Source organism: Labrus bergylta, chromosome 6 (assembly GCF_963930695.1).
Source record: "Labrus bergylta chromosome 6, fLabBer1.1, whole genome shotgun sequence".
NCBI classification, from domain to species: Eukaryota; Metazoa; Chordata; class Actinopteri; order Labriformes; family Labridae; genus Labrus; species Labrus bergylta.
The window spans coordinates 23,598,391-23,614,278 of NC_089200.1; the positions used below are offsets into that span (position 1 = coordinate 23,598,391).

A 15,888-nucleotide genomic window follows, 5' to 3' on the forward strand; every position below is an offset into this window, starting at 1 on the left:
CTTGTTATGTTAGCTGTGTCTTGAGGTTAGCAACATGCTACATTTTGTTGATGGGCAGTGCAGCTACCAAACGGTAGAATTTCAGTTTCTAGACATTACTGTTAGTACTCCTTCTATTCTGGCACCCAACAACACAACAAGACGTGATTTTAAGACTCCTGTCGCCTACTACCCTCTGGTGTTGATTCATGTTTCCCTTTAGTTTAGCTTCGTTTTGCCTTCAGCTAATACCTTGACATCATTGTGACGACCGCCTTAAAAAGGTCAATAGTTCAATGAATACACATCATCTACTGCGTCTGTTATCTATGACATTTACATTTACTTTGCCCATTTGACTAACTACAGTGTGTTTCTAGAAAAGTCATCAATGAGGGAAGTGTGCAACGAAACCATTGGCAGACCTCTGAGCTACATTTAATCCACTGACAGCAGGAGAATGCTAGACATCCAACATTTAGATCCAGTCTCACCATAATCCAAAATGCCTAATGATTGTTGAAACAACTAGTTCTAGAGTTACAAAGAACTTATAGTAATAAGTAACATTAATGGTGCAGTTATGACAGATGAGGCCAAAATAGCACATGAATTTAGAAGTACTTTTTTTTCTGACTAAACTAATAACGTGATGGTTATATCATCAAATTCCAAAAGAATTACCAAAGCAAGTAAGTAGTTAGGCAATAAGGCAAAAGACTCTTAAATGTGGAAGCTAGTTGCATTGGTAAATATAACTCAGTACTGATGACACCAGTAACTCATCTCAACATGTCACTAAAGACCAGCAAATTCCCCAAAACTAAAAAAGGCACTCACCATTCTTTAAAGCTCAACTACAGCTCAGAAGTGTTTTGAGAGAACATTTTTCTTAGGAAAAGCTGGCAAAATTGTTCCCAAATATAAACCTTTCATGCTCTTGTTTTGAAGTTCAGCCCATGTTCTGGTCCTGTCCTAGCTTTAGCACATTTTGGCCACTATATAAATAATAGTAAGAACTCCTTCCATGTGTCTGTATTAAATTAAAATGTGTCAATTAAAATGATAAAGGTGACCTGACAGTGTTATCAAATGACATAAACACTTGCCTAGATGAGTCAACTTCCCCACCTGGTCAACTTTTATCTGTTGTCAATAGACTGTACTAGTGATGGTTAGCTTAGTAAGGGTTGGTTATTGTTTAGGAATCACCTGAATGTGTATCCCTATCAAATTAAGCTGAGCCTGTGAGTTTTCTTCTGCGGAAGAAATACCAAAGGTATTTGCTTTAGGCTTGGTGAGTGATGTCAGTCATACAGACGAACCTCTGAAAGCAATCCATAGACGTTTGAGTACTGGGTAGTCATGTACTGATCCTGAGTAGTCATTTAGAATAAAACTTTTGTGGACATTGGCACACTAATTGATCAATAAAGGATTAAAGATACTGAGAAGCTATGTACAAAAGAAAACAGTGACACAACAAGCACACTTCTGAGTAATGTAGTTCAACTACTAAGGCCACGTGTCCACCTAGCTTTTTTTTATTTTTTCAATTGTTGTCAATGAGTAGAGAAGCACTCTGCCCTCTTTGTACGGCCACTCCAAGTGCAAGTCTTTCAACTTTTCAGAAAGGCGATGTTGACATCACAATGTTTTCAAATGTATGATATTCCTCGTATTTTTGCCTGCTACGGATCGTGTCTTGTACCCAAATCCTCTCTGCTCCGTGTCTTATCGGGTAATAAACAATCTAAAATATGAAACATGCAGTAAAAGTCACGGAGCTGTGTGGGTCATAGCCTACAGCAGCTGTCGTCAACAGACTGTTGTAATGGAGACAGGACGGACGAGCAGCACTTTTCTTCTCAGTGCACAGCCAGCACTTTTCTGCCCGGAAAAAACGCTACATGTACACAGGGCCTAACAGTGCTATTTGTATTGGTGCTGATCTTACCTTGAGAGGAACTTGAGATTGGTAGGTTTCGGGCACTTCCCAGGTCAGCAGGACCGAGGTTTTCGTCACAGCCTTCACACCAAAGTTCTGGGTGAAAACTGAAGGAAGATCTGGATGAGCATTAGGCAGGTAATTTAATTGTGGAGATGATTGAGATGGGTAGAACTTTAAATCTCGGTGCACGTAAGCATTATGGAATCAGAGTAGGATTTTCTGGCACAACTTCACCAACTACCAAAATGCATGAAGAGTGAAAGGCTTAAAAAGTTCAAAAAGCTCCAGCAACACTTTAAATATGAAGATCAACTTTATTCATTTTATTAGACCGACGCGTTTCGGCTTGTGATCCTCATTAGGGTCATGTACGTGTCGCGATGATCCTGATGAAGGCCACAAGCTGAAACACGTGGACGATGTTATCATAAAAGATGATAATGAAGCGAGGGCACAACACTGTCTGTATTATTTTGACACCCCATGTTTTTAGCATCATCTGTAATGTTTTTACCAAAATAAATTACTCAAATCCACACATTATTGATCAAAATATCTAAGGAGTAAGTCATTGTGATTGGACAGACAATTACTAATGAGAGTTTAAGCACCTTACAGCCTTTTTATGCCCTCATCTGAAGTCCTGCACAAGTTATGATGTAAGGAATTCATTTGCACTTCTTTTTCTTTTGCATTAGTTTTTGGGTTTTGTATGTCTTTGACTCTGCATTGCATAGGCCTATCTATTTGCAGTGCATTTTCTGCTAATGCATCTGTTTTGTGCTTTTGCTGCATTTGATTTAAGGTGTGGATATTTTTTCTGTACCTTGAACTTTGCACCAGTTGCAAATATATACAGGCAATTTTCCCCTGTCAAAATGTACGTTTTCTTGCAGGTCATTTTTACCTAACAGAGTGTGTAAGCTATAGTAACAAACCCAATGCGTTGCTAATATATAAACTGAGGCTTACCTGGCATGGAAGTTGACATGGTTCTGCTCTGAATGCTGGGGCTGATGGCTCCTCCCCCTTTGCTGGTAAAAGCCCCGACTCTGATGTCATAGGTTGTGTCAGGCTGCAGTTCTTGGATAGTCATTTCTGTTTCTGTGGTGCTGTTGGTGTGATTTTGCTGGCTATTAATATCACGATACACAACCACATACTTGACAATCTTTCCATTCCTCTCAGCCAAAGGAGGAGGGTTCCATGCTAGCTTGGTGGAGGTGGCAGTAAGTCCAACCACACTCAGATTACGAGGATAGCTGCTGGGAATGTCCTCAGGGGTGCTGATTTCTTTCACATACTCCTCACCACAGCCTGCTCGGTTTTTGGCGCACAGCTTGAAGATATAGGTGGCGCCCTTGTAGAGGCCAGAGTATGTGAAATGATCATCTGTAGGTTTAAATTCTTTGGAACTGAATGTTTCCTCTTCTGATCTCTTGTACTGCAGACGGTATCCAAGATGTTCCCCTACAGTCTCCTTTGGCGGCTGCCACTGAATCAGGGCAGTGTTCCCTATGGTGGTGCTGATCATCATGGTGGGCTTGCCAGGCACTGGAAGACAGGAAATATCCTCAAATATCCCAATTACTTGATTACTTTAAAAGAGGTTTAACCTTAATTAATTAAACTCTAAAACCACATTGTTGTCCTATAAAAGTAATGATACAGATCATGTTGGCAAGGATGAACTCCCCTTTTTTTATCCAATGAACATGAGAAAATTATTCTTCATACAATTTTTACAATCGCTGGAACCCCCAGCAACAGTTTTAATTTGTTTTTTTTTGCAGGAAATACACACAACATCTCTAAATGGGCCAATTTGTAGCATCCTCTTCACAGGAGTCAGAGCACACCCCCTTGATTTGCTGACCACTGAATTTGACTTTTGTTAGGTTGTTTTGCCTGACCAACTTAATACTGAAAAATCTCCCAATACACATGTTAAATGTGTGTAAACAACTATAGGGCAAGTATGGAAGGTCAAAGTTGAACATGATCTGTATCTTCAAATCAATGTCAAGAAACCACACTCTGAGTCGTGATCATCTCAGAGTCATTTCTTTGACAAGGCACTAATGTCTTGATAGAATAATTTATTTATGATTATTAAATATAAAGACAAGCAATGCTATTGAAGTGTCTGACATATCTGGAAATTAGGTCAGCTCTGACCTAATACAGAACCTGGCGATGCTGTAACTTGTTTGTCAATAAAATGATCATTATGTAAGCAAGTCAGTGTCAACAGCGAATTTCTTCATCATCAAACATATCAACAACAAGGGAATCCACATCACTATCTTGGTGAGGGGTGTAACATCAGCAAAAAGCTCATTGCAGTCTTGGACATGAGCGTCATACATGTCATACACGTCATACACATCATACACGTAACATTCAAACTAAGCGGCAACCTCCGGTCTTAAAAAATGAAGCCTATGCGGAAGTGTAAAATCCTGCAGTTCATCGAGTGTCCGCTTGCTTGATCAAACTCCATTGACAGCCTGGTGCGCTGACTGAATGTTTTGAATTAAAACGACTCGTTACAGTACGAATGTGAACTTTCTTCTCCAGGTTCGAATGAATGTTCGAACTGTGAATAAAAAAATGACAGCTCTAATATTTAGTCATGGAAGTCAGTAGCAGCAGAACCCCGGAGAATTTCAATTGAATTCATCTCTAAATTGAAGAGACAGAATGCAATCCCATCTTTCAAAATGTACTTTTCCCAGCTTAGCACTTAATCAATCAATCAATCAATCAATTTCAACCAATCTTCATTTGTATAGCGTCAACTCATAACGAGTGTTATCTTGAGGGGCTTTACAAAAAGCAGGTAAAAAGACCTTACTTAATCCTATATTGCAAAGACCCGGCTTAATCCATCATGAGCACTTTAGCAAAGCAGCAAAAGTTACAGTGGTAAAAAAAAACTGCCTTATCAAAAGGCAGAAATCTTCAGGCCGGATCCCCGGCTCATGACGAAACAGCCTTCACAGGCCTAGACTGCGCCGGGCTTGAAAAAGGGATGGGGGAGATGGGATAAGATGCAGGAAGAGGGATAGGGAACAGTGGGGAGGTGGGGGGTTGTTGTAAATGTGAGTCTTTGTTGTCAAAACACTTAAATAGATGTGTTACTTAACAGAAAGATACAACTCATAAATGTTTATGTAGCACACACCTGCTCCGGTGGTGGTGACAACCTTGGCTTTGCTCTGAGCCCCATTACCCTTGGTGGTGTGTGCAGAAACAGTCACTCTGTACGTAGTCTCTGGGAGCAAACCTGTTATAACGGCCTTCTGTGGAGTCAGTAGAAACAGAACAAAAGAGAGGAATGAAGGGAAAGAGAGAAAAAGAGAGACAAAAGTCGTTTTTCAGACAATGTTTCGGCAAAGGGCAGTAACTCAGCAGTCATTACTTCTTTGAACATTTCTGGGATGGTGTAATATTCTTGTTCTAGTCTGTGAATTCACATTGCATTTTGGCATTGCAGAAGCACATCACAGCCGGAGCTCCACACACACACAGCGCTGCACGAGGGACAGAGGGGGGCTCAAATGTCCCCCCATTATGCCAAAATTCAGTCATGGGACAACTATGAGAGGATGCAATCAGTGTCACAAAAAGAGGAGATCTGAAAGAGGAGATCTGACTATGTGAACAACTTCACCTACCATTTATCTGTGCTGTAGATTACTTAAACACCAGAAGTGGGCACAATAAATAAATACTTAAACAAGATAAATCTCTAGTTAATGATGTTTATTTGTATCTATTTAAAAATGTGAGCAATCTGAAACAACCTAATTAAATAGTAATGATACGATTAACAGAGATTTACTTAATTCATAAATGATTCAAAAAGTTAAGGGTCAACTTTTCTGTACAGATTTTCAAATTATTTGTTGACATTAATTTACTTAATTCAATTTTGTTCCTCTCATTTCATTTGTTAAATTATTGTTTTGTGTTTTTTTTTCATAAAAATAAATCCCCACTTACCAATAGTAATGCAAGTTGACATTTTTATAACTGATTCAGAGATTTTACGCAGTCATAACCAAACAGTTTATTTTCACCATGTTACTTACACAAAAATCACCTTTTTAACATCCTTATGCTAAATTGGAAGACAGACGGTACCTCGGCTTCGGAGAGGGAAACATCTACGATGACCGGCTGACCATGGGGCTCCCCATTCTCCAGCCTGGAATAGACTACCTGGTAGCCTCTGGTCTGGGCATGCTGCTTCACAGACAGGGGAGGCTTCCAGGTCACCTTGATGGCAGTGGAGTTGAGGATGTCCACTTCCAACTTCCTGGGTGGAGCTCCAGGCACTGCAGCATAACACAGCACACAACTTCAACTGAAAATATAGTAAGGGAGCGTTGAGCTTGTTTTCCTTTTTTGGACTTGAGCTTTTCTAGTTTTCTGACTACTGTATATATAAGCGATTTTGCACTGCATGTCCCATCAACACATTTGCACCCATTCACACAGGAAGTGGTTGCTATGGAGTGAGACCATCAGAAGTAACTAATCCCATTCAGACACATTCATACAACCGCAGACGAAGCAGCAGGAGCAGTCACAGTATGGTAAATGGACTCATATAGCGCTTTTCTAGTCTTCTGACTACTCAAAGCTTTTATACCGCATGTCACAACTACACATGAACCCTCGACCTTCCAGTTGAGAGACGACGACTCTACCAACTGAGCCATAGCCACCCCAGCATATAAATGTAATTCCCCCTCCTATTGGCTCGAGGTGAATTCTCCGAAGAATATCCTGCTGCATTCTCACATCAGCTCACTCTGACTTGCTGCAGAAAAAATACTAGGGGTCTGGCAGGAGAAACTCCGGGTGAAGTCCAAACGAAAAATTCCGCTGTTTTCTTTCACGTATACAGCTCCTCCTGGAGATTTCTGCTAATGTAAAAATAGTATAATAGGGCTTTCAAACTTGCAAAAAACTCCTGGAAACTCCTTGTTACTCCGACTCTACCCAGAGTTTTTCCTACCAGGTTGAGCCAGTGTGAGAAAACAGTAGGGAGGAGAGGAAGGTCAAAAAAGTTGATTTTACGTAGTAGACTATTGGTAATTTTATCACACTAAACCATAAAACACAGAACCCAAATGCACGACTCCAAGAACATATAAAGGAGATACAAGTCTGTTTAATCAGAAAAGGGTCGGTACATGGGAATCCATTACATAGGCAGAGGTATCCAAAACCATAGGCAAAAGGCAGGTTAAAAAAAATGGAATTTCTGACACAGAAGGAGGGAAACTCAAGGGTAGTGATGACAACTAGACACATGGTGAGACACATCATGGTGAGACACATCAGATAATCACAGACGTGGGAGATACAGGTGGGAGGGCAGGAAGCAAAGGATCTGAAACGAGACACAGGGAAAGTATCAAAGCAAAGATGAAACACAAGACATAAAACATGAGAATAACAGAAGTAACAATACTATCCTGGAGACCTGACACATTTTTAGTAATCCGGATACTTGCTATAAGACTGGATATGATGGGAGGATGCAAACAAATAAATACAAATATTTAATTTGCTTCACTGGGCTAGATGAGTTTTTAAATTCATTATGATAAAATAAATAAAATGCTTAATTGAAATGGAATTCTATTTTTCTAACCTAATGTCCTGAAACAAAGTGATAGAAGAGGGCTGCAGTACTTACAGGTCTGGGCAGTCCTGGCCTCAATAGGATGAGTGAAGAGTCCTAAACCCATGTCAGATTTTGCTGCAAGGGTGAACACGTATAGTGTATCTGGCTTGAGACCATCAACTGCGTAGGAGCCTGTTGGGTCGAAATTAATCGAATGCTGTACAAAAACAGAAACCATGAGATCAAACACCAAAAGGAAAACACTCTTAAATATGATTCTGAAAGTATCTATCGTCATAATCTCAGCATTCCTCAAACTGGACTGATGCAGTGGAAGTTCTAGTTCCATAACAAGAACCTGTTTGTTGTAAGGCAGCAGATAATGAAGGAAAAATTCATACTGAAGAAAATCATCCAGAAAGTTAAACATTTCTGATACGATGAAACTAATGATTCCTGCAAAGACTCTTAGACTCTGCAAGCAGACAACAGTGTATAAATTAAATTGAAAAAAATGGTACAATATGAAATATAGTTTAGTTTATTTGAATCAGGGACAGTGTACAAAAAAACAAGAAAAGAGATGCTTTGTACCAGATTTAGCTAGTAGTGTTGTGTGTAGTGTAACACTATTAAACTCATTGTCATTTTTTATCATTTGCCCACCTACATTAATATTTGGAAAAACCATATATTTGTGTTTATTCACAAAATACATGACCACAGTTTTGTCAGTATCAAGGGTCAGACATGAATAGAATAGAATAGAAAATATGTTTATTGCCATTTGCACAGGTACAGGACAGTACAGGTACATTGGAATTGTTTGTGCGTTTCTCCCTGAGTCAGCTCTACAAAAAAGTTAAAGTATATATAAAATAGGATAGCAATATAAAGAAAAAAAAATTGTAGAAAAGTAAAAACAAAAAATAAATAAGTTGTAGTGGAGTGGAGTGCCAGGGCCACCACGTCGTCCACTGATCTGTTGGTGCGGTAAGCAAACTGTAGGGGGTCTACGGTGTCTGGAACTACAGAGTTGATGGAATGTAGAACCAGCTTCTCCAGACACCTCATGGCCACCGGCGTGAGTGCCACTGGCCTGAAGTAATTAATTGTGGTTGTGTGTGGTTTCTTAGGGACGGGAACTATGACAGATGATTTAAAGGTGCGTGGGACGGTTTCCTGCATGAGAGAGGTGTTGAAGATGTCTGTGTACACCTCTGCCAATTGTTCAGCACAGGCTTTTAGGACTCTTGGTGCCACCCCATCAGGGCCTGCAGCCTTGTGGGGGTTCACCTTCTTCAGAGCCCAAAGGACCTGTGTGTGTGTTACTTGTAGTGCGGTCTCCTCTGGGTTATGGGGGGACTTTGTAGAGGTGTCGCTGTTCTGTTTGTCAAATCTGCCATAGAAACTGTTCAGTGTGTCTGGTAGGATGGAGTCACAAACTTTGACTCTGTTTGTGTTACTTCTGTAGTTGGAGATGGACTGTATTCCCTGCCACATACTCCTAGTGTTGTTGTAGAAGCTTTCAAGTTTTTGGGAGTATGTTCTTTTTCTAGCTCTGATGGACTTTTGTAGCTCGTACCGAGCCTGCTTGTATTCCACGGTATCCCTTGACTTGAAAGCTGCACACCGGCTCCTGATCTTCATACGTATGTCTGCATTGAACCAGGGCTTTTGATTAGGAAACACACGAATGGTCCGGGAGGGAATACAAACAGAGGTGCACCAGTCTATATAGCTGCTTACAGTGTCCGTGTATTCATCAATGTTTGTTGTGGCTTCCTTAAAAATATTCATGTCTGTGGCCTCTAAGCAGCCCTGCAGTTCTGCCAGTACACTGTCAGTCCACATCGTCACAGTTCTGACTGTGACTGGGTTTGTTTTCAGCTTTGTGGCGTAAGTAGGCTTCAGCAAGACTGCTAGGTGGTCAGACTTTCCAAAGTGAGGTTTGGGGACAGCAGCATAAGCAATTTTGATGTTATTGTAGAAATGATCCAATGTGTTGTTACCCCTGGTGGGGAAGTTAATGAACTGATGGAGTTTGAGGATACTTTTCCAGAGGTTACAGTGATTAAAATCCCCTGAAATAATGAAAGCAGCATCTGGGTATGAGTTCTCATATAGACATCCCCTATAGAGATCATGCCGTGCAGTTCTTTGAGTATGTTGTTAGCAGAGGGGGGATATACACTGTACTCAGTATAATGCACTGCAGTTCTCTAGGTAGGTAAAATGGTCTGCACTTTACGGTAATAAACTCCACGTCTTCAGTACATAACTGCGATATTACCGTGTTGTTGGTGCTCCAGGACTTTTTGACAAGAATCGCTGTCCGTCCCCCCTTGGGTCTTGCCACAGTCTGCAGCCTTGCGGTCGGCTCTGAAGAGCGCGTAGCCTGCCGGTGTTATGGCTTCATCGGGAGGCCTGTCTCCGAGCCACGTTTCACATAAACACAGTACAGAGCAGACCTGAATGTACCTCTGTGTAGCCATCCTACTGAGAAGGTCGTCCACTTTATCTCCAAGAGACTGGATGTTGGCAAAAAGTATAACCAGGAGGGTTAGCCTACCCTTGCTAACAAGGAGAGAGAGTCTTCGCTCAGCGCCTCCCCGCCTGCCTCGCCTGCCTCGCCTCCGTGTCGGTCTCAGGGGCAAACTGGCCTGGCCCTGTGTTGTTCCGGCATGAAGGTGTAGCTCCAAGAAGGAGTCGAGCAGTTTGGCATTAAAATGTCCTTTGTGACTCATCTCACCAAGCTGTATTAGATATATAAACTGATACAGCTTATACACATTAAACGAAAGAAAAGAAAACAGTAACATGAAAACTACGTAAAACTTGACTCGGAGAGTTACGCTATGTCGCCCACAGGGGAGCGCCATCTTGGAAAAGAATAGCGTAACCATTTTATAATTTTTTCTATTGCTAATGACAGTTTGGCAGCTATTTGTTCAGGGTCTTTCCCACATGCATATAGGACCGTGTCATCTGCATACATCAAGGTCCCCACATCATCACACAGATGGGAGATCATTGATGTATGTGCTAAACAACAGCGGTCCCAAGGTGGAACCTTGTGGCACTCCCATTACGCAAGTTTTTCGTGATGATGTTTTATAATTTATCTGTACGCACTGGGAGCGACCAAGTAGGTAAGACTGAATCCAGTTAACAACGTTAGCAGCGAGTTTAAATTTAGACAATTTGGAGATGAGTACTGAATGATTAACTGTAACGAAAGTTTACTCGAAACCCAAACTGCATAGGGTGCAGTAGATTTTCATTATTAAGTTGAGCTACCAGCTGTTCAGCAACAACCTTTTCAATAGCTTTTGAAATGGCAGGCAATATACTGATGGGATGGTAGTTGCTCACTTCCTATCTTTCACCTGATTCATATACAGGAGTTACAATAGCAGTCTTCAGAGTGCTAGGGGATATACTTTCATCCAGGAAGTCAGTTAGCAGACTGAGGAAGAAGATAGGCCCGCACACTTACTCAAATGCCACAAAAGTTTAAATTCATCACAATGTTTCGACTTTTTGAGTAAGTGTGCAGGCCTATGTTCTTCCTCCTCAGCATGCTGATTTTGCACTGCCCTGCACCTATGTGATGTTTGCATAACTACCTCCATTTTCATAATATTAAATAAAGCCTGAAACTGTCAGTTTCTAACAAATAAGGGGTTAGGTATACAAATAATAGTTCACTGAATGAAGTGCATGAAAACAAATAATTCAGCTGTAATTTAAAAAGATTATATATACATTCTTTATGTCCTAGACACTGAACAGGCGACAAATATAAGATATTTCAGTAAACATATTTTTAGCACGAGAAAGTTTTTGGACCTATTGAAAGACTAAAATCTATCCAGTTGAGTAGTGTGATAGGGCGTTCCTTACCTTTGCTGTGGGATTGTTGGCCTCCCAGTAGATCAGTTCAATGCTAATTACAGGGTCATGGACTGGCCAAAGCCATGAGAGCATTATACGTGAGTCTAGCTCAGCTTCAGCTTCAAAACCAGACAGTATAGCTGGAACTGGAGGCATACAGAATGAGATGAGGATAAAGGATAAAAACATTAACAGAGACAGGATAGAATACAGATAATAGGAAGCAGGGAGGTAGGACATAAAGAAGCAATGTTTTAGGCAAAATACATAGTTTATACTAGTTTTCAAGTCAGACATAACACATAACTAAGTCTCCACATGCTGTGAATCACCCAATCAGGAACATGTGACAGTCAGGAACAAAGATAAATTGTGAGGAGGAAGAGAACGTCTGTACACACTCAAATAGGAGATGGAGATGGTTGAGTCAGACCAAAACTTGAACCTATCTTAAAGCCGAGTAATGTTGAGGATGAACTTGAAAAAAGTCAAGTGAAGCCCTGGCCACATTTAAGAGGTCAGCTGGGCTTCAAGTGCAAGAAAGACAAAAACTTTATCATGCAGTGTAAGCCCCATACACATTTATGTTGTGCTAAGGATCATAGCTGGATGAACGATTCCAGATTTTAACAAAACATTGCATTAAGGTGTTTGGACCTGGTTAGAGATTCACATTTTCTTTTTGATATCCACTTAAACTTAAACTTTGTTTTTTGTTGCCTGCCTGCCTCTGTGTCTTACACCTGTTGTCTTGTCTCCAGGACCTTCTCCTTCTGCCAATTTGCCTCACCACATACAAAGACCATCAGCCAGTGAACTCCAAATAGTTCAAGCCTCACCCCCAGCCCTGGAAACCCCACCCCTGCAATATTTGTGACACAGCTTAATTTAACATTGGAAAAGCTCCTCTGACCCTAATAACATTCAGACATTTTTATTTTTTTGTCAGAATAATTATTCCAACTGTGTCTTTGCACACATCCGGTTGAAAAAGAAAGCATCCAATACTGCTTCACAGGATTTCCTCACCTCCCTGCTGGGCCTTAATTTGCAGAACATCAGAGAGAGGCCCGTTTCCCATAGAGGTGAAGCCCAGCACCCTCAAACTGTAGGTGATATCTGTAGTGAGGTCTGTGATGATGGTGAGCTGGCTGTCATCTGTGTCCTGTGTCAGCCAGGTGCCGTAAGAGGCGTCATGCTCTGAGCTATAAAAGACCCTGTAACCACTGATTTGGCCATTGGGCTCCTCTGGAGGATCCCACTGGACCAGCATTGTGCTGGAGCTTAGCATTCGTGCTTTGACATGAAGAGGAGCTGATGAGGGTGCTTGCTCGCTTGTTCGGGTGTTAACAATACTGCTGGGAGGCCCTCGACCGACATTGTTGACCGCCATAACAAGAAACTCATATTCAGAGAAGGGACTGAGGCCTCCAATGCTGTATCGAGTTGTTGCTACTCCATCTACTTCCTGGAAGCCATTGTCAGACAATTTGGCTCGGTACTGAATCACATAGTAGGAGACTGATTCTGGGTTGCCGGAGTCCCAGGTCAAGGTGACACTAGTAGCTGTGGTTTCTGTCACAATGAGGGAGGTGGGCTGATTGGGCAAAGCTGTTAAAAAGCAGAGACAGAGAGAAGAGTCAAGAAAACCAGTCTCCTTTTTTATCCTCCTAACATGAAGGTCTGTCTATCTTCAGTAAAATATCATTCAGGAGCTTATTTCTTTCCTCCTCTGATCACTGCAAAGGCAGCACACTGAGCACAACTTTTATAATACTAGGGATGCTCAAGGTACTCATTTTGCTTTTGGTTAAATTTAAATTCAAGACTGAAGATGAGAAAACACTTAGACACCATCCAAATTGAGCACAATTTCTTTAAAATGATCTGCAAGTAAATTGTGCCATTCGTTTTGCCGGTGTGGCTAACATTAGCAGAGCTAGCAGAGCTAGCACAGCCAGCCTTCGGTTCTTCTTGCAGGTTAACGTCCACATGCCTGTACCATGTGTGGTAACATTGCGCCAGTCGTTATGGCAGTTTAACCAAAATACTAAATTTAGCCTAAATACTTTTTTATCCTTTATTCTTTCTCTCATAATTGGTTTCATTTCGGAAAACAAAGATGGAGCCATGAATACACTGTGATACACCTTTTTTATATTTCCAAGTTTTTCTTACCTTTGACACTGATCTGGGCTGTGGTCTCTATGATACCTAGGGAGGACATGGCCACACAGGTGTAGTTGGCAGACTGCCGTATGTTGGTAAGCTCCAGGACATTACGACCAATGGGTATCAATTCCTCCTGAGTCAGCTCCACCTCGCTGCTTGTCCACTTCACGTGCGGCATAGGAGCACCAACTGCAACACAGGTCAGGTTGACACTCCCGCCTGGCATTACCTCGTGATCGGTAGGGGGGATGGAGAAACGGGGGGCCATACGTCGAACTGCAGGAGCAAAGACAGGAAGTTGGAGAGGACCCAGGATGTGTGTGGTTGCAGTGGGGGAGTGAGGCCAAAGCAAGTCTTAAAGCAACATGTTTTGGCTGTGGCTAAATGGTTACACTGAAAAGGGGAATTTATTATAAAAGTTGGGATAGGTTTGTAAGGTTCCAAAAGTATAAAACTTTAAACTTGAAGATGGTGCAAACCTGAGACATAACTTGAGTAAGATGACTCACTGCACTCGGCAAAACTGTACAATTGAGACAACAATGACACTGATACCGGTAGAGCCTGACGTTACATATCAGTCTGTTCTGAATAATATATGCAGAGTTGTACACTCTGCTTCTTGCTCGGTCACTCTCTTTTTTCTGAGCTAGCTAATTGGAAAGCAACAACCTGACAGTCGAATACATTCCTGCAAGTATTATTCATAACAGATTGAGACATAACGTTAGGCTGTATAGTTATTATTGTTTCATGTTTAGCAGCTTTACCGCATGCAGAAAGTCATCTAACCCACTTTATGTCTCAGGTTTGCAAACAAATGTAAAAATAAATCCATCTCGGACCATGAAGTTGTCTTTCCTTTTCGATCTTCAAGTTAGCTGTATAACTTTATAAGACATAGGGTTTGTAACTATAAAGGCCCTGACACACCAAGCAGACCCCAAAGAACGCCACAGGCGACAAAGGTCGCCTGTGACGTCGCCTCACGTCTTGGCCAAAAAGTTGCACTTGAACACACCACAAAAAATACAGCAGACGGCCAACCACCACGTACGTTCTGCACATGTGTGAGAGGCAATAACTCTCCATGCCAGCAGGCGACGGTAGTCCGTTGTTATGATACAAGAAGACCATTTTCACACTGCTGTCGGTCACCACTCGTGTTATAGGTAGCCTACTAATCCAGAATAATGTCTGATAAAAAGTTGAAAATGGCGCTGGCATTGTCAGCCCTTGGTCTTTTAGCTGAAAAAGAAAAGACGAGGCGGACGCGACAAATAATGAGAAACCGCATTAATGAGTGAAAGCATGGATACTACAGTGGCATGCTCAAGAGGCTTTCCTGAACCCGTGATCAGAGCTGGATTTAATTGAAACCTCTGAACAGCCAATCAGAGAAATCCCTCTCACCGATGCCGATTCAACATGTCGAATCAGCCAAGAAAGGCCGACAGGGGCCGATAGGCAGCGGCAGAGCCGGATACGCCATAAAAACTAGGGCGACGATCGATCGGCACCAAACTGAAATTCTACATATTGTTGCTTTGACTTTTTTTTTTAGAGTAGAATTTTAAATTAAATGGGATGAAAGGAAAACAAAAGAGAAAATCACTTAAGAGATATCATTTTACTAAAATAAAAACAATGTTCAGCTTGAATGGCGAATATGAGAGATTTTCAGTGAATAACTTTAAAGGGAGTTTTCAGATTTAGATAGAGATATAGACATACAAGTAGAGATATATAGATGTAAATATATAGAGATAAGGTATAAAGATATAGTGACATATTGATGTACAAAATGTAGATATATATAGATACAGACATAGAGATATAGAAATAAAGATATAGATTTTGAGACATAGATGAAGATATAAAGATGGATAGAGATCTAGACAGAGAGTTAGAAATGTAGCGATAGCGAGAGATAGAGATAGTGATATAGAAAGCTATAGTGAGATAATGAGAGATGTAGAAATAGTGATAGAGATACAGATATGTAGAGGTATAGAGATAGTGATATAGAGAAATAGAGAGAGATATAAAGATAAAGAGAGATAGTGATATAGAGATATATGTAGATAAAGAGGTTTACCATAGAGATACAGAGATAGAGATACTGATATAGAGATAGTGAGATAGAGATAGTGAGATAGATAAACAGATATATAAATAATACACACATACATAAATAGATAGATAGATAGATAGATAGATAGATAGATAGATATATAGATAGAAA

General features: G+C 41.0%; 1 protein-coding gene across 1 annotated transcript in view; it reads right to left on the reverse strand.

Annotated features, from left to right (window-relative positions):
• The window catches only part of LOC109982509 (receptor-type tyrosine-protein phosphatase F-like), an 83,902-nt gene that overhangs the window by 21,449 nt on the left and 46,565 nt on the right, over nt 1-15,888 (reverse strand). Inside the window, exons 7-14 of the mRNA XM_065956049.1 lie at nt 13,650-13,919; nt 12,501-13,082; nt 11,481-11,617; nt 7,647-7,791; nt 6,080-6,273; nt 5,118-5,235; nt 2,903-3,484; nt 1,937-2,034 (exon numbers count right to left, since the gene is read on the reverse strand). Of these exons, the coding sequence (XP_065812121.1) occupies nt 1,937-2,034; nt 2,903-3,484; nt 5,118-5,235; nt 6,080-6,273; nt 7,647-7,791; nt 11,481-11,617; nt 12,501-13,082; nt 13,650-13,919 (2,126 nt within the window). The remainder of the gene's footprint in view (nt 1-1,936; nt 2,035-2,902; nt 3,485-5,117; nt 5,236-6,079; nt 6,274-7,646; nt 7,792-11,480; nt 11,618-12,500; nt 13,083-13,649; nt 13,920-15,888) is intronic.